Source organism: Lasioglossum baleicum, chromosome 3, assembly GCF_051020765.1.
Source record: "Lasioglossum baleicum chromosome 3, iyLasBale1, whole genome shotgun sequence".
NCBI lineage: Eukaryota > Metazoa > Arthropoda > Insecta > Hymenoptera > Halictidae > Lasioglossum > Lasioglossum baleicum.
Window position 1 is genome coordinate 17556476 of NC_134931.1, and position 22154 is coordinate 17578629.

The 22154-nt window shown below is 40.2% G+C and overlaps 1 protein-coding gene across 2 annotated transcripts in view; it reads right to left on the reverse strand.

Annotated features, from left to right (window-relative positions):
- The window catches only part of Skd (mediator complex subunit skuld), a 45168-nt gene continuing 23014 nt past the window's right edge, over positions 1-22154 (reverse strand). The window contains exons 2-17 of one of the 2 annotated variants that reach the window (XM_076421059.1): positions 19756-20089; positions 15793-15961; positions 15525-15670; positions 13744-14173; positions 11144-11293; positions 9268-9835; positions 8975-9181; positions 6790-8502; positions 6378-6720; positions 5157-5452; positions 4887-5078; positions 4143-4454; positions 3289-3627; positions 2677-2961; positions 2315-2586; positions 1-1821 (exon numbers count right to left, since the gene is read on the reverse strand). In XM_076421059.1, coding sequence (XP_076277174.1) covers positions 1689-1821; positions 2315-2586; positions 2677-2961; positions 3289-3627; positions 4143-4454; positions 4887-5078; positions 5157-5452; positions 6378-6720; positions 6790-8502; positions 8975-9181; positions 9268-9835; positions 11144-11293; positions 13744-14173; positions 15525-15670; positions 15793-15961; positions 19756-20089 — 5889 coding nt within the window. In that variant the 3' untranslated portion in view covers positions 1-1688. The remainder of the gene's footprint in view (positions 1822-2314; positions 2587-2676; positions 2962-3288; positions 3628-4142; positions 4455-4886; positions 5079-5156; positions 5453-6377; positions 6721-6789; positions 8503-8974; positions 9182-9267; positions 9836-11143; positions 11294-13743; positions 14174-15524; positions 15671-15792; positions 15962-19755; positions 20090-22154) is intronic. The other variant, XM_076421060.1, reaches the window with a different exon arrangement.

Genomic DNA, 22154 nt, shown 5'->3' on the forward strand with positions numbered 1-22154 from the left:
TTATATATACACATAAAACTGTATTTCGTAATATTAATATAATAATAGTAATAATAATAATTAATAATAATAATCCCAATAATGATGTTCTACCCAGATAATAAATACTATAGATACAGTGTGAGTGTGGTGTGTGAGTAAATTAACCAATAACTTTATAAGGGGGAGGATTAGGGATTGCTATGTACAAGTCATATTTGTACTATGCGACTGACGCAACTAGCCACCATTGGCTTCCATTCAGACGCGCCCTGTATTCTTATCTCTTGTCTTTTTATTCTTTTCCTCATATATTTTCTTTTTTTTGCTTCGTTCGCTTGCTCATTTTGCTTGTATATTTTAAATTATTTTTCCTAAGTTGCAGGGAACAAAACTGTGCTCTTCTCTCATTCTCTTTTCTCTCTCGCTCCCTTCGTTCATTCTCAATAATCTAATACATCGGCGATGTTTTTTTCTTCACTTCATAAATTATTTAAAAACAATATTTTACACTATTAATGTATGTATAATATATAGAGGTCACCTAATTCGAATAAAATTTGTCAAACAGCATCGAAAAATTGCGCTAACGGGTCCAGGAAACATGATAACAGTGACCCAGTGCCGCGCGAGCATAATATAATATAATATTATATAATTGTCATACTTATCTCACACCAGGGGCTTGTACGAGGCAATATACTTGTAAAAAAGAAGTGTCGCCTCCCTTTCTGTTCTTTCATTCTTTTTTTTTCATTTATATCATCTCTATAAAATTAAAAAACAACGTAATATCATTTATATTACTTCGTCGTTATTAATAATAAAAGCTTTGTACAAAATTCAATTTACAATTAAAAACGTTTTGGTTACGTAATTTTCTAGAGATTCTGATTTGTAATTGAACTATCTATTGATAGAGAGGCAATCGAAAGTTAGCTTCTTTTAACGCACTCTCTCTCCCTCGCACACTTTTCTCTCTTTCCCTCTCTCTCGTTCTCTCACTTTTTCTCTCTCTTTCTTTCTTTCTTTCTCTCTGTCTACCGTTTGCTCGTCGTTTCCGCTTACACAGACAATCACTCTTCTCCTTCCACACGTTGTCTTTCGTTCTCATTTACCCCCATATTTCACTATCATTTTCTCGAGTTTCCATTCGTTCTTTCAATCTTCCTTACCCATATATATTATTGCATGCAATTCCCACTTTCATTCATCAGACTCCATTTGGTATGCGGTAATGCATGGTCGTTAATTAGTAGTATCTTTGTGTTCTCTTTTTATTTGTCACGATTACTGGTTAAACACAAAGTACAATCTACTTTATTTCTCGGTTTGTCCGCCTGTCAACAAATATACGGATGGGAGAATATTAAAAACAAAAAAAGAAACGAAAAAAGAGAAATTACGTCAATCGAGCGTGTTACGGCAAGTGTCATCGCTACGTGACTCGATCTCACCTTGTCATATGAATCGAAAGAGTAAAAAGAAGCCGAGCAAGGAAAAAGATCTCGGTGTTGATCGTGTCGAAGAATCATCGACGAATGGCCGAAGGATCATTCTATCCCAATTATTCGAGGAATTTCAGAGTCAGTAACAGTTGAAGACGGATCTAGGAAACCAGTTGCTCTCGTAAAGCCCCAAGTGATGGTACGGTTAAGGAGTGCGTGAGAGAGGTGCACATACTGCACTACGAAGGGAGAGGGTGTGGGTCAGACGAGAGCTGCCGCTGCATGGTAGAGCTGCATGAGCGCTTGTACGTGCACTGGCAAGCAGGATAGTCGATCCTTCGTGTTCGCATCTACAGCGAGCCACGATAATGCGTTGTATCCTTCCAACACGTATCTGAAAATGGTAAAACTCGGTTAAATATTACATTCCATTCTAATATAATCGAAAGCATTAAGGAGGGCAACTCGTGTAACCACTTGAAAAGATCAAATTTTCTACATGGAACAATAATACTATATATTGAAAATATGTTCCGAATGTTTCGATACGGAAATTCGAAGTATTGACAAAGTCACAATTGATTTTATAACTACGCGTCACGCAAGTATGTCGAAGATAAGGAAGAGGAAGGTTTATTGTATGAAATTGGGCTAGCACTTTTCATTATTTCAAACTATTTCTCGAAACTGCGTTTCTTCAATTGGCGTACAGTGCAACTGAGAAACTAATCATTCAGCCGACTTGAAATATTAACGCTACGACGTGCTGTTTTTCTAAAATAAATTCCTAAAAGTTGCCTTATGTTCACCGTGCTACATGAACTATCCTCCTTAATTACGTCGTCGGCATATTTCCAGGAAAATATATGAAAAGTTAATGTATCAACCTGAGCACATCGGTGGTATACTGCGAGTCTAGCGGATGAGCAGTGAGTGCACTTTGCTGTTGTAACAGATCGTCACTATTCTGCTGTATTGCTGGACTATGCAAATGTAAGGCATTCTTCAAGAACACTGGACAAACGCCTTCGAGATGGGGGCAAGCTGACCAAAACCATGGTGGCATACGTCCGGTTGGCGCAGTGGATACTAAGTAACCAAGAGCAAGTGGTTGCTGCAATAGCGTCCCTACTTCTTCAGCCTGTTCAGCAACTGCTGCCTATAGATCAACAATTTGAATGTTATCATCATTCGAAAGATATATGTATTTCGGCTATGAAATACACATTCTTATTTGATTTCTACTTACTCTTGGCGTGTTACTACACGGGAATGGGCTTCCTGGACCATCGTGATTGCCTAAACCCGAACCACCGCCATCTCCACCCAAGGGGGATCCTTCTGGCCTATGCGGACTGGCTCCGGGACTTTGTCCTCCACCGGTCCCAGCTTCTGGCCATACGTTGAAGATATCATTGAAGTCTCCCATACCTTCCATACCTTCCGGCATGTCGTCATTCAAAGCGGAAAACAATTCGTCATCCCCTAAATCTGGTCCATTAATATGTTGCTCTTGAAATGCAGTCTGTGATGACTGTAGAAAAAGAAAATATTCATGTTTAGAACCACTACAACATAGCATTAACTTTGATCTACTATACGCGAATTAGATATAGTTAGACTGCTGATCTTTATGCAATTTCCCATTTTTCAAAAAACCTTCTTTCGTTGATTACAAGGCTCTTTGTAGGGAGTTTAAAATGAACCTGTCATTGTCCTATAACATAAATGCTGTTTCGTGTTCCATAAGCTTGTACGTGTATGCATAAAGATCCGGACTCTAGATGTAACTACTGAGTTAGACGACGAATGCTTCGTTTCGCGCAATCAAAAGTCAGACTTGCTTGAGCGATAAATTCACCTGAGTAGTTGCAGATGTAGGAAAGACGAGAATGTGAGTACACGTGACATCCTGTGGTGTAGATAATTGGCAGTTTACCGACGCCTGACTAAATCTTTCATCAGGTGTGAACTGATCAGCCATCAGTCTCAAAGTTGAATCTGGTTCTAGAGAAACCAAACAAGCGCTGAGAACGCAAGGCGCTGCTGACGGATAAAGCAAACCACACTGGCCACAGATTTCTTTTAAGTGTTTCGACGCCTTCAGCAGTGCTTTCCTGGATAGTAACCAGCTCCATCCTTTCAATTCGCCGTGACCAATGCGCCCCACGCGGCCTACTACTAATCTCCAGGGTTGTACCTGCAAAAAAGTGTACATATATTTATATATTCTTACGTATATCTCATTCTATTTGATTTTTACAAATTATGTACAGTGGATCCATCAAGTATTGAAACACTGCTGATTCGCATAGTATTTAACTGTATAATGTTTAGGGACTTAAAACAATACATATTTATATTTCATAGTATCACCTCGATTATTTTCGTTATTACTAGACTTATCTTTTCATTTCAAAAATCCTTCAAAGCGATAACTAGACCGTGGATCTTCAAACAAAATAAAAATTGAGTAAATCAATTTTAAGAAACAGAAGTTAAACACAAATGTATTCCTTCTCTTAATACTTTGAATGTGTTGACAATAATACAAGAAGACTCTTAAATTCACGCGAAGACTTCAGTTTTTTAATTCCTTTTATTCGTTTTGTCATGAATGCATAAAAAATCCGCAGTCTAGTGATAACATTTGAATCTTTTTTAAGTATATTTTCAACGAAACTTGTAGAATAAAATAATAGTATGTGTACTTACGCCTTGAGACATCACGCTGAGAATGAAATCCATTAACTTCTGTAGTCCAATTCGTCTGGCCGACGCTCGTTTTCTCCTCTTCCGATTGGGTATATCGATGTTGATGGTGGCCGTCTCGAATATCTCACCCCGATCGTCGGTCGCAACTGCGAGCAGCCATGACTGGTCCTCGCTGAGACAATAGCTCAGATAAAGTACAGCGCATTCCTCAGGCCCAGCGATTCCGAAAGACTCGGGTGCTTCGCTCTTTGCCCGAAGAGGAGCCAGGACATAGGCCGGCGCGTACAACCGATATGGTGCTCTGTTCCGTTCCTGATGTGGAGTTGCAAGAGTATTATTATACGAATGGAAATGACCGAGCCACAGCTCGTATATAGTTTGCTATTCTTGTTCTACGAAATAGCACAAGCAACCGAGCGACTTCATTTAAGGGGGTAGACTCTCGTTTCTAGACGTCTCATATCTTGATAATGCATAGATGGGGTTTTTTTTACAGCTGCGCATGTAGCTATTTTCATAAAGCTGCGACAACTACATGCTGCCGAATAATGCAAATCACGCCTCGTAAACGTCAAAATAGATCGATCTTTTATCTAGCGCTTTCGACTACTGAAAACCCCCATCGTTTGCATTATCGAGAAATGACAAAGCACATCGTTCCGCACCCTTGCAATCCTGGAGACGAGTATACCCCCTTAATGTAAAGAACCATTCGCGGGACAGAAGTATAAGCGGGGGCCTTACATCTTTACTCTTAAGGAAAAGATCTGCGGCGGCAGCAGTACCAAAGCCAGTAAGACTTTTTACCGTAGAGTTGTGATTTAGTAATCGACGGCCTTGCAGAAACACGTTTAATGCTAACGCTCGCATTTCATCCTGTATTTTTCGCCTTTCTCTAGCTCGCCCTAATTCCATTATACTTTCCAAGGATATTAACTGCAAATGAAAACGCACCATGTGGTTAATAAGTAAGTCGAACTGAAAACCAAGCGATGGTTTAACATGATATTTTACCTGAACATTTATGTTTGATCTAATATTTTCAGGCATGCTATTCACCGCTGCGGAGTATGCGCGTAATAAAGCTAAAATTGCGAGTCTTCGACGGTCGGGATCCTCGGGACCTCCTAGTGAGAAAGGTTCAACCAAATAAACTACCACAGCCGGAGGTTCGACTTCCTCTTCATCTGGACCCGCAGAGTTGTTCGTCGGTATCGTGACAGTTTGAGAAGTTGGTGTTGTATTACCAGTGTTAGAATTCGAATTTGTTGCCGTGTTCGACGGAGTATCACTTCTAGGATTTTCTCCTTCTAAAATATTGATTCGGGTATTATTTGTTGCAAGACAATACGACATATTCATAGAAACAAACGTATACGCTTGCAGGTAACAATATAGTGAGGTAGTAAAGGCAACGGAAACGTAAAGAAAAACAAATTGCATCTAACAAACAAAAAAAAAGGTTACCAAGTAGAAAAAATATAGTATAACAACGAATTGCTTAAAGCAACCTTTTCCCTTCAATTAATTTCCATTTCAGACCAGTCTTAAAGCATTTGGAGTAGCAAAAAGATGGTTCAGGTCCTGAGCATCTCAACTGTTCCAAATCCCATTAAGAGAAGCTTCTGTTTGAAGTTCTGATACATTTACTACTTCATTATTCAGGATGTTTGACAATAGGTGAAGGAAAATTTAAGGCGTGATTCTTAACACGTTGACTGCCGAGCGTAATAAACTATGCGCAATAAAAAAACGTTCAAGCAAATGCTATTGAGTTTAATGAGAGATATCAGAGTAACAAAAAATCAATACAGAAACAAATCCATTTTAAAAAATGCTGGAGGCCCCCTTCCTCCCACAAAAAAATTGAATACATGCTAAAATATTAGCCCTCCTTAACCATTTACTTTAAAAAATTCCGAACGAACAGCTTGTAACACTTTATCTGGTACACCCAGTATATTTGAGTTTATAATATCAAAAATGAAAATGTTTACATGTTCGCATGCACACTGTATTGTTAGTGAAATTTATGCACAGCGTTCGATCCAGTGAACAAAAACAAAAAAAATTCGAACTGTAAGATCTAAAAAGTCTTGAACCACGAAATATAATTTTTCAAGCTACCCACAGTTTTTGCCGAATATACCAATTTGTTGACATCTTCATTCTTTCACCTTTCGCAGAACACCCCGTATATTTACCTTGAAGAATACATCTAACATGAATACCTACCAACGGATTCAGGTTTATTTGTCATTACGTCAGGTGTTGCTGGCATTGTGTCAGTAACAGGGATAGTTGTTTGCTGCTGTTGCTGTTGTTGCTTGGTTGGCTGCGAATCTCCAGGATCTAACAGACTTCGGTCTTGTATAACCTGCGTTAAATATGGGGCTAATCGATGGTTACAGACTTGAGCATATAGCCGCAACAGCTCTCCCAATTGGTTCTCGCCTAATAATTTAAACCAGTCGTCTATTTGCAGTTTGGTTTGTTTTTGCACGGACGATTTACCAACTCGAAGAATACCATCACGAAGTGCCTTTGAAATAGGCGTATGCCTTCCCAGCCGACAGATCTGAAAAAGTACGTCGCGTTAGATACCGAAAATAAAACAACATACGTTGCAATAGTATGAGATGCTTACTTCGTACGTGGTCGATAATTCGCGGAAAAATGATTTCACTTTATTAACGACGCAGTCGTTATCCGGCGCTACCACTACGTAAGCGACATCCCTAGGTCCAGCGTATGGTTCCAAAAGCAGTTTCTCCCAGTAACTCAGTGCATAGGGTGACAAAGACAGCCAATCTCGATCGTAACCGACAACCAACGCAGGTATTGGCTGAGGTTCACATCGATCGTCGGTTCCACGACCAGCCAAACGATGGAACTGCCTCCAGGTGAGAGGACCAGCGACGGTGTACGGTGCTTCCCACATTCGAGTGGTACATTTCCGTTGTACCGCGTCTTGCAGGAGCGGCTGCAGTGCTCTCATCATCCTAACAATATCACCGCTACACTGAGGACCCCTCGCTCGGAGGAATACCCACCGATGCACACCGTTCACGCGATTAGTCCTTTCGTTGTGCGTACCGTCGATTTTACCCTGATCGAGAGCCGCCAGCGACACTTCGTTTCCGTCGTTAAACTCCAACATATTCACTGTGGGCGCGAGCATCGAGTTCTTCATTGTCGCGTAAATCCTAGACGCTCTGTACAGACTACTCGCGGAGCTCTGCACGATCAAACACTGTTCCCTCAGCAACTCCAAAACGTTCGGTGGTATCACGTCCAAGCCTTCGGATGCTTTGCCTCCTCCGCATGCCACAGCAACCAAAGACACTTTCTTCTTTTCCGCGGGATCTTCCGCGATACCGGTGATCTCCATTTCGTCTTCGTAAAACAAACCCGCTCGATGGGCCAATCGTCGGTTCACTACCGCGCTAAACCCGCAACTACATCTGATCTGATCGTCATCTTGGAACAGAGCTCCACCCGACCACGAGTGTGTCAGGTAAACTCCTGCATCGGCACCTTTGATATTGCCGACCACTTTTGGACCAGCGTTACACACGCAGAGACTGCAACTGTCGAAATTGTGATCGCGAAAGATGTTCAGTGCAGTATCGCCTAATAAGATGTTCACTATAAGAGAGTTCGATTCTGGAGCGCGCGTAGGTCCCGGAGTGTCCGCTTCAATACTATTCAGGTTTTTGTTGAGATATGAAGAAGTTGTGGATGTTGCTGGACTCGGCTGATCGTACGGTGGCGGTGGCGGTCTCCCAGAAATAGTTGCCGAGCGATACGGTGCTCCCAATGGCGCTGGGCTAGGTGGGCAGGGTTGCTGTTGAACCGATCCAGGTCTAGTTGGTGGGAGCGGTTTCTCTGTATTGTTCGGAGCTGGATTGCACTGCCAGGAAGGTCTGTATACGCAGTGCGATGGCAGTGTCACGGGTGGTAAAGATTGGCTGGGCAAATTCGTCAGAGGAGCATACTTGGAAGAACCAACCATCTTACAAATTTGTGTAGGCTTGAACACGTAGGACCACCAATCGTCGATTGGTTCTTCTTGAGGGGATCCCATGTTTGGATAGATGTCAGGAAGATGCCTGAGTGGTCGTTGAGGTACAGAAAGTTCTGTCTGGTCCATTAAAGGGTCGTTCAACTGACAAGGTGAAGCGACCGGATTATGCTCTAGGGATGGTGGTGTCGGAAACATTTTCGAAAGTTCTTCTGGTCGTAAAACGCCTACTCCACGGTTATTATGTCTGTTATTCGCATCCGCCCTGGTCTCGTCATGTAGTCCACCGGATCTGTTCGACTCCGGCGGGGTTTGTACTTGAAGCTGGTTCAAATTCTGATTCGTAAAAAGAAATACTATGTGATTTATTCGATCAACAGAAAATAATTCATTAACACGTTGGTCGCCACGTCACCCATATATGGGTGACGGGTATGCTTCCGTGGGGGCCCCTGTCACCCAAAAGTAGGATATGAAATATAGGATATACAACATGAATTCCCGCTTATCGCTCTATTTTCGTTCTGCGTACCGACGCGACGGTCGGATTAGGGCCCCGCGGGAAACTTAGCCTAATTACGCTGGGCGACTAACGTGTTAAAGCTTAATCGTTTCAATGCCGCGCAGCGTGATCGCGCGCTGTTCAGATTTCATGTCGGACAGCGAGTGCCACGGTGTTAGCTCGCCAATGCTCAATTGGTCGTGCGAAAACTGCGAAAGTGATTGAGAAAACGGCGCGATCGCACTGCTTGGCGCTTGTCGACATAGAAACAGTTGAAGACATAAAACGATTCAAGACAATGCGTACAGTTTCATCGCTAGAAGTATCCGGATCAGAGTTATCAAAGATTTGATCCAAATCTTTGTAGGATGCTTGAAGACCCTCGCTGGTAAATAACGATCCCGGTTTGGTAGGGTCGTCTCTTTGTCGCCTAAGTCCATCGACACCTGTGCCGTTTTCTTCACCTGTGGCGTCAAATTCGTAAGGATCTGCTCTTCTTCCGGTGCAATCCCCCTGATAAGAATCACATACGATTTCTGTAGAAACAATTAATCGATAATACATGTGACGATAAGAAGATAAGTTAGATAACAACTTACAACATTCACATTTGGTTCCTGCTTTATTTCTAATTTTGGAATCTGTGACTGAGAAACCTGGGAATTCATTGGTGGATACAAAGTATTGCTCCGTGCATTCACTGGACTACTATTAGATTCCTTAAAACGTTTCACAGGATGATTGAGCCATGCTTCTTGCATCGAGTAATCATAGAGCCAAGGTAATGACTGTTCATTTTCTAAATACATATCCTCACATTCTCTGGAGACTAAGACTGGTCGTTTTAAAGTTGGCCCAGGAGCTGGACTATGCACTTGATTATTGCATGTAGAGGAGGTTGACTTCGGACCTTGAGATGGGGTTAACGGTGGGGCAGTGTTTGTATGACTGGGTGGTGGCTGAGGACTCAGAGTGGGCATTGTAGGCTCAGCTGGTGGAACGGATGCTGGCTCGGAATGTGGAGTTGGAAGAGGTGAAGGTGCTGGGGAACCTGGCGAGCCAACAGATGGAACTGGTAGACAATCCCCTCCGGTTGGTGGTCCCCTTGAATAAGAGGGAGGTCCACCCGGTGGTGTACTTGGTGCCTCTGTTCTATTCAGTATAGACCTGTTCAAGTCAAACATAAAATTATTAATTCGATTCCATTATTAAACCAGCACAATTATCATTGTACTAGGAAATACAGGCGAAGGCATCTTAATGTTAACCCCTTGCCCTACAATTTATTTTCTAACCTACAACTTACAACCTACAATCTACAACTTTCTAACCTAAAAACAGGAGAAAATTTATATCTATTTTATGCCTACATGCTCTTCAATAACTATACATTAACAAAACCGAAATAGAATTTCATCTCGGTTTAAAGGAGATTAATAACATACATATTTATTAGACTCTGTTCAAAATCTTCGTCACGAGTCTGACACGATATTGTAAGGCAAAGGGTTAAACATGTTTCTATACGTTTCTATCATCTATCTATTTAGGTATTGTATAAAAATTTCTTAATCTAGACATGTCTCGACCTCTTTCCACTAGTACAATGATCTTAACTTAATGAACAAAACTAACACTGATAAGCTGAAAAATGCTAGAGAGATGAGGATAAAAAGCATAATATACATAAATACTACATTTACGGAGTACATGCTGATTCTATTAATACTAATGATTCATGCAAAGTATACCTTTAGAAGCATAGAGCATTATTGAGACGTGAAAGCAGAAAATCTATTAATTACTAATGTTTATAATATATGTTATTACAATCGCGACTTTGTTAATTATTATGAGATTCTTTTTCATTCATACGTATGACCTATCAGTGCATGAATAACTGTTTACCAGATACATGTAAACATACTTACTATAGTACATTAATAAATACATATACGCAATGGATACCACCTTTCCAAGTGTACGTATACAGTCGGAAACATAATTAAGTGGATAGAAGCGAAAGGTTTCAATTTTTTATCCAATTTTCAAAGAGTGTCCACTCAATTTAGTCAGCGACTGTACATAAAATACTCGTATTGACTGCATTTCTCTAACAGCAGAAAAAAATGGACATAGTGTCATCTTTTTCTCAAATATATGTATATATTTATATGCATATATAATTTGCTAATGATCTCAGACCTAATCCAGACATCCCTTTCCCTCTCCAAGGATGAGATAAAAAAAAATTAGAAGAAAAAACTACACAACGATATTTGATTAATGCGATATACGTGCATTTAATTTAGTTACTGGAATGTCAGATAAGTAGCGCAGCTTTAAAAAGCAATGTGAATTAAAGGATGACGTTATGGCATCATAACGATCACATGAAGTTGGCATTATTGTGGTGATTTATTAAGATATGAGAGAAATGGTTCTCCAGTTGATATCGGGGCAGAGATTACCCACCTGGGGGCATTAGCAGGGACAGAGGGACAAGCATCCCACTGGGTGGTAGAGCGTCGATGAAATGGTACGACCCTCCGTCCACCTTTATCTACTCTCTCCCTCTGAACCTGAGAGGAGGCCAGGCTCTTCCAACCCCCGGGGGTCGTATACCTGCAACCGATGTATTTAACATCTTGTTTTTCTCCTACGTCTATCTGTTTTTAATTTATGTTATTCGAAGTCAGAGGATCCTACAGAAAGAAATTTCTTGTCATCTGGAATCGCTAACCGCTTATCTAATTTTGAAACTTTATTTATATATTTGTAAACTATCGATATATTTTCTTGTCCCTTGACATGGGAATACCAAAGATCTTTTGTTTTCTGATAATTTCATGTGAATGCGTTAATCGTAATGGCTATCAGTTTCATGCCATTGACGTAACTTCATCATGGACTTACCATGTACTTTCCACAATAAATATGACATTCTTCGCCGAATGGAAATGTTTAAAATAGGATAGTTCCATTGCACAAAACAAACAACTAATTTGAAAGAAACAATCGCATCTGAGCCATCCTCAAAAAAAAAAGAAAACAAAAAAGGAAAAAATGGAAAAACTAAGTTCACATGCACATGTTGCGAGAGCCATTTAATCAAATTACTACTCATTTACTGAAATAATTGAGACCTACGTTTCGTATAACTGTGCCATAACATGCAGACAGAACCAATATAATAATTGTGAATAATACTATCTTAAACGTTATCAGATAAACATAGAATGCAGTTGAAAGAAATAATTTACTGCTACAATGAATAAATGTGCAAAGGAAATACAACTTTGACAAATAATAATAATAATAAACCAGTACATTCTCTGCATAGTACTAGAATAAATTGGATCAACCTGACGGTACCATTCTGAGTACTGTTACTGCATTGTTTTCTTATTTTCAGCTGCGTTTTAGAATACTCTTTCTACTTATAGATTTATAGTTGAGAATTACACGGGAATTAGAGGTGTGCGAGACTCCGAAAATTTCAGGTATCCGATGGTCGGGACGGGTCCTTGAATATATCGGGATTTTCGAGAGTATTTACCCAGTTAGTCAAATCTGCTTCGAGAAAATTTTGACCAATGTTTGTAATGGTTCTTTGCGAGCAAAAGGCGATCATTTTGCTATCAAGACCTGTTTACCATTGAAAAAACTATTTGCTATGAATTCGCCACGAACTTGTCGACAAATTCCGAGCCTAATGTGGAAACAGATGGCTAGGTATTCGAGTGCACCGTTTGCAGGCGCAATTCCATGCCAAACCTTGCCCTCGTCGCACTAAAACCTTGCTGTAAGAGTCAATATCGGGAAAAATCGGAGTAAATCTTGCTGTAATAGAACAAACGGAATTTCATTTAAACTTCTAGATTATATGATTTTATGTTTCATGTACAGTAACTCCCACTAATATTCGGACACTCTTAAAAACACCATAACTTTTTTAATATTGGAATATACGATTTGAAATTTTTGGAGAAGTTAGAACAATTGGTTTGCTACACAACGTGACAAAAATTTTTGGAAAAAACTGCAAGTTATCGGAATTGCAGAGAAAATACTAAAAAAGTTGTGCTTTTCAACTTTTTATGTGGGCTTATATGGAAAATTTAGAAAACAACGTTTCGTAGATCTGTATCAATTAAACATATTCTGAAAATCTCATCAAAATCGGTCGACATTGTAATGAGCTACAAACATTTAAAGATGGGAAAAATTGCAGTTTTTCACGATTTTCGGCCTCCAACTGCAGTAACTCTAAGGATTCTTACATCTTTCAATGCCTGTCGTTTTCTCCCGCATCAACCAATTCCTATAAAACTTTCACAGTGCATATAATTGACACAGATCTACAAAACGTATTTTTTAAAATTTCAATATAGGCCCGCATAAAAAAGTTGTAAAACGTAACTTTCAGTATTTTCTCTAAAATTCCGACCAAATGCAATTTTTGAAAAAATTTCTTTTCACATCCTGTAGTAAACTAATTGTTCTAGCTTCCAGTCCAATTTCCAAGTTCTAGTCCAATATCAAAAAAGTTATGGTGATTTTAAGAGTGTCCGAATATTAGTGGGAGTCACTGTGTATCTTCTTATTATTTAATTCTGTTTTCTCTCCCACAGCAAAATTTACTCCGATTTTGCCCGATATTTACTCTTAGAGCAAGGTTAGGTCCGCTCTTAGTGCGACCGATCTGCCCTCTTCACGACGGCCTAATGCGAAAACAGATGGATCGGTATTTGTCGACGAATTTTGGTAGCGAATTTATAGCAAATTGCTTACTGGATAGATTCTCGAATGTGTCGGGATTCTCGAGAGTTTACGGGCTCATTCGTGGGAATTCCGATTTATATTTATTAGAATCCCGAAATTGTCGAGAACCCGTCTCGATGTCCCGATTAAAATTCTCGACCCGTCTCGCACACCTGTAACAGGAATTCATGCATGAAAAATATTCATAATTATAGATTATTCGTAGCATTTTGGTGAAAGTACAATGCAGTAAAAGTTTGTAGGGAATGTCGTTGCTGCGAAAGGCAATTGTTTCAAATTTTTCTACTCACTTTGAACAGGTACAGGAAGACTTTTGTGTTGGATCAATGAAGCTCCAGGTTCCTTGTTCGATGGAAGATTCTGTTTTGGAAGCAGAGATCGGTGAACTCGAAGTACATTCTGCCCATACGCGTTCCGGTAGTTCCGTAGCTGCTCGTAATTCCTGCTGACCCAGGAGCGGATGTTCGCAGCTAGCAGGACTGCTCGGCGGAGAAAGCGGAGTTTCGGGTGGAGTGTCGTCCATATCAGTGACCAAGACATAACAGGAAGGATATCGCATGCGTACACCACCAACAAGTACTTCCACCAACGGTGGAAGTCCTGCTTCGATGTTGTTGCCATTGATCGGATAGAAATGTTTCCATTCTTCCAGAAGCTGACTATCTGTTCGTCCCACTGGACCGGTTAAAGTGCCTGCTAGCCCATACGGAGCTAGAATCACTGCATGCGGACAGATACTTGGTAAATGTGTGCTGCAATCGCATTAAATTTCGCGAGAGAACATTTACTGAAGAAACAAATTGGAACAGACCTGTGTCATTTGATTCTCTATACATGCTCTTAGAACTTGAATATTCAGGGGTTACATACGCATGAAGAAAAATCGATTTTTCAAATACAAGTTCATATAAATGTGCTACTGTCGGAGACAAAAGATTTAACTTTCCGCAATTACTATTAAAATGTAATTTCAAATAATAGAATAGTAAAAAGAATTCTCAGAAATAACACTGTCCTTTCAGTGCCTAGCTGTATGTAACCCCTTAACCTGTTATCCAGAGATATACAAATGTATGCAGTATTTGTATTCAAATTTGTCTTTGACAATAGCTTTGCTTATCAAGTTATCTGGAGATTCTAGCCATAAATTATACTCCCTATGCCCCACATTATCGTGTACATTCCAACTTTATTTTTGTCTCTAATTATAGTACGAATAACCTTTCCTACGCGTTTTTTCACTACCGAACACTGAATGGGATTGGTATTGTATTACTTTATAATAGCAACAAGCATTTTGATTTACTTCGAATAAAATTTTTGTTATCGTATGCACTTGAATGAACATATCTATTAAAAGGTATAAAAAGAAAATACAAGTTTTCAGGAGAAACAAAATTCCAATTAAATTTCGTTGAACTGTGACGTGGCTATTGCAATTAAAGTTGTGATATTTGGATATATTGAAGTTTATAATGTTCCTTAAACAGATATTCAGTAACTGTGTTAACATTCATCACTCAAGTCATCCAGAACTGGATAGAAGAATAATCTTTTGAGCTGTGACAATGTTCTTCTATGTGTGAGATATGCATTAAGTTTACCCAAATATAAGCTGGTAAGAAACCATATTTTCCTCGAGGGATATTTTGTCAAAAATATATGCAGTAACTTGGGACAGTGGGAGCACTATAATACCCACGATAAGGTCAATTAAAATACATTGTTTCGATAACCAAATAAGTAGCTTCAAACCATTATCATAACAAATCAGTATATTTGAACAGGTCAAACATTTCGAAAGTTAAGCCAGAAAGCATAAGGCTACTGTTGCCAGATTGGAAAACGAGTAATGGAGAATTCGAAGTTGCCGTATAAGGGTACCGAGAACCTTCACGTGAACGGTTCTGTAGTATCATCTATTATATCGTTCTCATGCATCACGACTTGTTGTCATAAGTGAACCGAACTGTATACACGGTGTGTGACTAGTTCCATCATGTCTCATCGACTCGACGCTTACGGACTTGCACAGTGAACGCGTTAAGTGAATGTTTCGAATGACGGCTACCTTTAACACCAGATTGGGAAGTCTGGGTACGTTGCAAGCAAGCTCTGGTGAGATGTCGTACAGCAGGATGCTGCCTAACATCCACACTAGCGCATACAGTGCTCTCTCCATGGACGAAGAATGCAAACGAGAACGACAGGTGACAACTGCAAATAAAAAGGTACACTCGCTTAGAACGAAGCGCAAAGAACAACAGGTGAAGTATAATGCATAAGTAGGAGTAAGACTCGAAAGAATGAAAGAAAAGGAAAACAATGCAACATCTTACCTACTGCAACGGTGTTTCTCGAAGCCATCGTAAGGTTGTACGAACCACTTTCCTAAGCGAATAAAATCACGTGACAGTAAGCACCGTTCGATCAAGTTATGCAGAGCCTTGAAAAGTAGTGACCGGCACTCGTACGATAATCCGCTTTCCCAAGAGCCCTGTTCACTTTCTGCAATTACAATCGTACAATTAATTATTATCCATTCGAGGGAAAGAGTTACGGGGATGCGTGCAAGGATACTCGTGTGTCAAATTCATTCGATGTTTCAATTGTAGTTTGTGTTCTAATGGGATTCCCTTCTCGCGGAAGAGCAGCATAGATTTCCTGTTAGTTTCCCGCGATCTACTTCCACGGGCGAATCGAGGCGATGCTCGTTCTCGTGAAAGTAACGCGATTTGCGTGCGACACGACCGCCGCGACGCGCGACCACCAGCGAAAAAAATTCCTTCTTTTCTCTCTCTCTCTCGGGGAAATCAATCACAGTTTTCTTCCCCCTTTTGTCCCCCCACCACGGCCTGCTCCGTAGCAATGTTCGACACGTTGGTTAACGGTGTAGCATTCGGTTCCGCGATCGGTGCACTCCTCCCGATCCACAATAAAGGATCCTCGCGTTGCAATGCACCGAGTTTGCAGAGTCCAAGTACACGGTTCAGCGACCCCGTCAAGAGAGAAACACGGTCTCGCTGGCGTCACCGCTTCGCACACCACCTTCTTTCCGCGAAACGGAACCATGCAGAATTTTCGCTGAGACCAATTTTTTAGCCGATCTAACGCGCCTAGCCAGTGTCGCCAGATTATGACTCGCGCTCCCGCTCTACCTTCCCCTCCTACGATGCTATTCCCCACCACAGTCGCCCCAATAAATCAATTAGCTGTTCATTTGCTGAAAAATCAAATTTCTCATGTCGACCGTTTTCAAATGTATATCACTTTCTAAATGTTCAGCGCTTTCGAAAACGATGAAATCAATGGGACTTTTCAAAAATTGTAGTTTGAACGATGACTCGTCTTCTTATTGATACCCTGGAGAACGTATTTAATAATTAAATGTGATTATCGATCGTAATTTTGGTAATCAAATTGTGATGATCTCGGCGCACAGGTTCGATCAGCGATGAAACACAGCAATTTTGCAAATTAATTAGAAACTCTACGTTTCGAACCTGATGTGGATCTTTTTCAAGAGTAAACTTTTGCGTCTGGAAAATAATGTGAAGATAGTATATGTAATAGATCCATGAAATAGATCCTTAGTATATGTAATAGATCCTTGATATTATATTAGTCTATCTTTATAATATAATATTGATCTATCTTTTTTACCAATAGTTGGAATGGGATCAAGTACCTCGCAAACAGGTTCGAACCTTGATTAATGGATGTCGAACTCGCTATAAGTTGTACTTCGAAAAAAAGATAGTACTCCCAAGTATACTCGAACCTTTGCCAGACAGTTTCGAACCCTTTACAAGTACTGTGGTAAACGTAAATAATACTTGCAAGTATACTCGAATCTTGGTCGAACAGTTTCGAAACTTTCGAAATTTTTTATGAATATCGTTACGAATTTCCGTGGCAACGTAAGACTGTTCCGGCGCGGCGCGGCGTCTGTTTACTTTTTCGGCGCGCAACGTATCGATCGGTGAACATAGTTTGAAAGGAAATAAATCTGTATTTCATTCTAATTGGTTGTAATTCACATAAAAAGTTTTTACTTTGCATAAAGATCCGCTGTGTAATTATAACAAAGAAAATTATTTGGAAGGAGCCACATGTCGCAAGCAAATAGTTATTGTGATACAAGCTGTTAAGGTTTTTGCAAAATTAGATTGTGTGGAGTAACTTATAGACAAAAACCTCCTACATGAGACAGAACATGATCGCGTGCGTGCCTCGAGCCAAACGAAATGTAAAGAGACATTCGTCACTAGGCCCATACCAAGTGATCGTCTCCCTGCCCATTACGATCATACATTTGAAGTAGCAAAATATGAAAGAATACCTTATATCCATTTTTATACATAAGAATATTAATACCGAGTTATAAAACATTAATGTCAAGTATAGACATTTACAAATTTTTCAGAATCTTCTGTTTCTCCGTCGGATCAAGTGGACACTACCATTTGCGCGAATACGTCTTATTAACGATGAAGCACAAAACACCACACTTCTACACAATCACTGCGCACTACACAACACACTTTCCGAAACCGTGACAACAAACGGGAAGAAGGTACTCCGATCACGGCCAAAATAGTACTGAGGTTGTTACCCCGGTTTCTCGGGAATGATTTAGGTGGGGAAATGTTGAGGTTGTTAATTGGACGAGGTGTGTCGGAAGGACTTTAGGTCGAGAAGTGGGGAAACTGTCAAAGAAATTCCTTTTGGCATTGTCTACGGCCATCAATGATGTGATTCATGAGGGTAGTCCGCTCGTCGATTCGATGGGTCCGTCGCACGTGTTGTCGCACGTTTTTTGCATGCTATGTATAACGTCCTTTACAGGTATATCGCATAATCCGCTGGAGGAACGGTGAAATACGGTAACATTTTATAATACAGGATTAATATTCTTATAACAATGGATATAAGGTATTCTTTCACATTTTGCAACTTCAAATTTATGATCCGAATGGAAAGGGAGACGATGCCGTCGTACGGGCCTAGCGACGACTTCTGCCTTTAAATTTTGGCTTGTCTCGAGGCACGCACACGATTATGTCTCGGGTGGACTGTAGTATGTAGTAGCCTTATTGAACCAAAAATAAGAAGGTTTAATTTTTTATTTAAAGGTCTGTGAGTTCTCGCACCGGCCTTTCAGCTTTTCCGAACGTTTTGACTCTCTGCTTTCCTTTCTTTCCCGTTCGCCGTCCTCTTTCACGCCTAGAACTTTAAGGAGTACCTATAGCGCGTTTGGTGTCATTTCAATTAGAAAAACGAGACGAATACGATGGTAAAAGTGTTATAAAAGAAGTAAAACATTGGAAGATTTACAATCTTTTGCTTCGCTTGCATTAATATGAGTCTCACCGATACTCGATCCCTTGCTAGTTCGGTCGTCGAACGTCTTTACCGTTTGACTAGTTCCAAGGGGAGACCCCTAGTGCGAGGATCACATTTCGACAGTATCTGCCTGGCAGTTAACGAAGAACTTGACGCAATCTTTTGCTCGAGACTTTTCGAGGACCACCCGGTTGTTTTTTTACCGTAATCATCACAATTTTTCAAGTAATTGTACATCGCACTACGGCTTCTTCAAATAATTTTAATCGAGTCAATTCCTAATCAAGCTGATTTCAATTTAACATCTTTTCCTCGGGGTATTTTTTTTAACTATTTATGACATTACACTATTTAACTAACTAATCATACAGCTCGTTAACTATTCAACGAGTGTTACTATACGATGTAAATAATGACATTAAGGAACGAAGGAAGAAGAAAATTCTCACTCGACTAGATTTTCAATCCTCTTATAGCGTCTTATAGATTTGTCTATGGTATGTTCCAAAATTGTTGCACTTCCTCGAGAGGAGTGATTCCTGGGATCATTTCAGGTAACTTTTCCCTTTGCGAAATTGTTCTCCGAGACTCTGTTAAGGAGTAATTAACGAAATATATGGACCAATCAGCCTGGCGTTGGCATTGGCCGAACCGAAATCCATCAGCTGTAACCGCGCTCCGATTGGTCCGTGTTTTTCGTTGATAACTCCCTAACAAAGCCGCGGAGAACAATTCCGCAACGGAAAAAGTTACTTCAAACGACCTCCGGAATCAGCCCACTTCAAGGGAGTACAACATATCTTTGGGACATACTCTGTATAATGTGTCTCATAGCTTTGTCGCGGGATGTAGGTTGTTAAAGTTTGCAAAGGTTCTCGAGACACCGTGTATGTATAGGGAAGGTAGAGTGAATAGTGTAAAATGGTAGCGGGTCGGTTGCAAGGTGGATTACTCACCGCACGCAATCAGTTCCGGTGACACGATACCGGAGAGATCAGGTTCCTCGCCGTACCAGAAAATCCAGAGTTCCTTAGCGGCGGTGAGGGAGAGGGGTGGCGGTGCGGGGGAGGGTGCGATGCCCAGGTCGAAGATGCCAGCTCCGGTCGCAGAGGCGGTTGCCGGGCCGGAGGTGGCCGGCGTCGCGGCGACCCGCCGCCACACGCAGAGAATGTCACCCGCGAGGCACCGCGAGAAGCTCGAGAGCACCGGGTCCTCGAGGGGAGTGCCACCGAAGCCGCCGGCCACTTCGCCCCACACGAGTTTCCTCCATTTGATGCCGCAGAGGTCCGTCTACCACATCAAACCATTTTCATATTACTTCCAACTGAAACGTCCATGTTTTAGAAAATCAGACATTAGAGACTAGCTTCGTGAACGGGGCTTCTATCGTCGTCGTCTACCCTTCTTCTGCTTTGTCGTAACAATGCTCCACAATAACAGTGAGCCCGCTGAGTGCGGACTCGTCAACACTTGGGCGAGGTGAATATAAAGGATAGCCGGAATGAATGGTGAACCGATCATTCAATGAAACGATGTAAAGAACGAATAAATGAATTTATAGACAGGCTTTACTTGTAGTTTTCAACAATGTTTCGGCTTGTATCCCGACTGTGTGTTGGATCGTTGCATATGAAATGATCGATTTCAGAACGTAAATTCTGTGAAGTGGATTGAGCAAGAAATACTATTTTTTTTTTCTTCTTTCTTTTATAACTCTGTAAATTCTATTCGGATAACAAAAATCAATACTACTACCCATTTAAAAAAATGTCGCTCCCCCCAAATTTCATATACCAAAATATGTATTAGCTTTCATGAGAAAATAGCTTGTATCACTTTGGTGGGTACATCCTGTGTACTATTTGAAGGTACAAAGCTAATATCCCACTTTACTTTTAAATAAAATTTATTTCGATATCAATCGACATGGTCCTTTTATACGATTAAGAATATGAACATATCGACGACAACATTGTGCGATGCTTAATCAAAATGTAGTAGTAAATGTCACTGTAAATCAATGATTAAAAAAAAATCTCAAAAATAACGATGACAATCTCATAAACGAACAAGGTGGACGAGTAGAAAATTGAATTACATATTACTCGAATTTGAGTAAGCTTCATTTAAAGAAAATGTTGTGGTTCAATGTTAATATAAAAAATCGTACATTTCATATGCAACAACCTAATAATATCCGACTGCTATAGGGTTGTGTGACCCTTCATTGTACAGGGTGTTTCCGAAATCGTGGTACAAGCGCGACTGGATGGAGATTCTACATTCAGAAACAAGTCGAAAAACAGAGTAGCATCTTCTCGTTTTCAAGTAAATCTAGTTTGATAAATTAACGAATGTGCGCATCGAATATTTATAACTTTATTTTTGCATGTAGAATCGCCACTGTGCTTGCTCCTCGATTGTTTGAGACACCCTGTAATTGAACAATTATTGAATGCTGTCTTAACTCGTGAGCAGTTACTTAGAGATGTAAAATAATCACCCCTCTGCCTACGGTGGGGTCGAAATTGACCCGACGAAGTGACCCCAAGTAGTACCAGATCCAAGTGTGGTCACGCGCTTAGCGAACCTTCGATTGTCTTGCGTAGCGTCCATAGGTTTATGACACGTCGATCGCTTTCGAGTTCAAAGCCTGAACCCTAGAAGCGCCATGTCGTTCATTCATAAGAAAAGTGACATGAGTAAAAAAAAAAAAGAAAATTTTACAGGAGAGTCGTTTGAAAATTACTTAAAAAAAAATGGCCAATTTTTTTAATTGTATATCACCAACTTAGAATTGTAAAATACTGGGTTAACCCTTTGCACCCGAAGCAATTTGAATTCCAAAATCAAGATATTTGTTTCAACCCAGATCATGTTTGTTCTATGTAATCTTTTTGTACATTGTGCACATCAAATTGAACTTGATTTCTTATATATAACAGTTGAGCTTTTTACAATTTATAGAATACAGACAAATCTAATAATGTTAAAACTGTTTTGAATAATGGTATGGCAATTTTTAGTGGCGCCTCGGACTCGCCATTCGAGTGCACAGAGTTAATTGTCTTTGTACATTAGTTATGAGTAGACTGCGGATTTTATGCATTTATGACAAAAATGGACGCGTGCAATTTAAAGAAGTGGACACGTTTAGCTTAATAGGATAATTGAAAGAAGAATACAATTTTTATTTGGCTCCTGTGTCCTGCAATCAATGCAAACATTTTTTATTCTGCATAAAGATCCGCGGTCTAGTTATGAGAGAGGTACACCACAATTTATATATTTATTATTATGCTTCTTTCTTTAAATATATATTTTGAGTTGTGTCACTTTTCTAATGAATGAACGA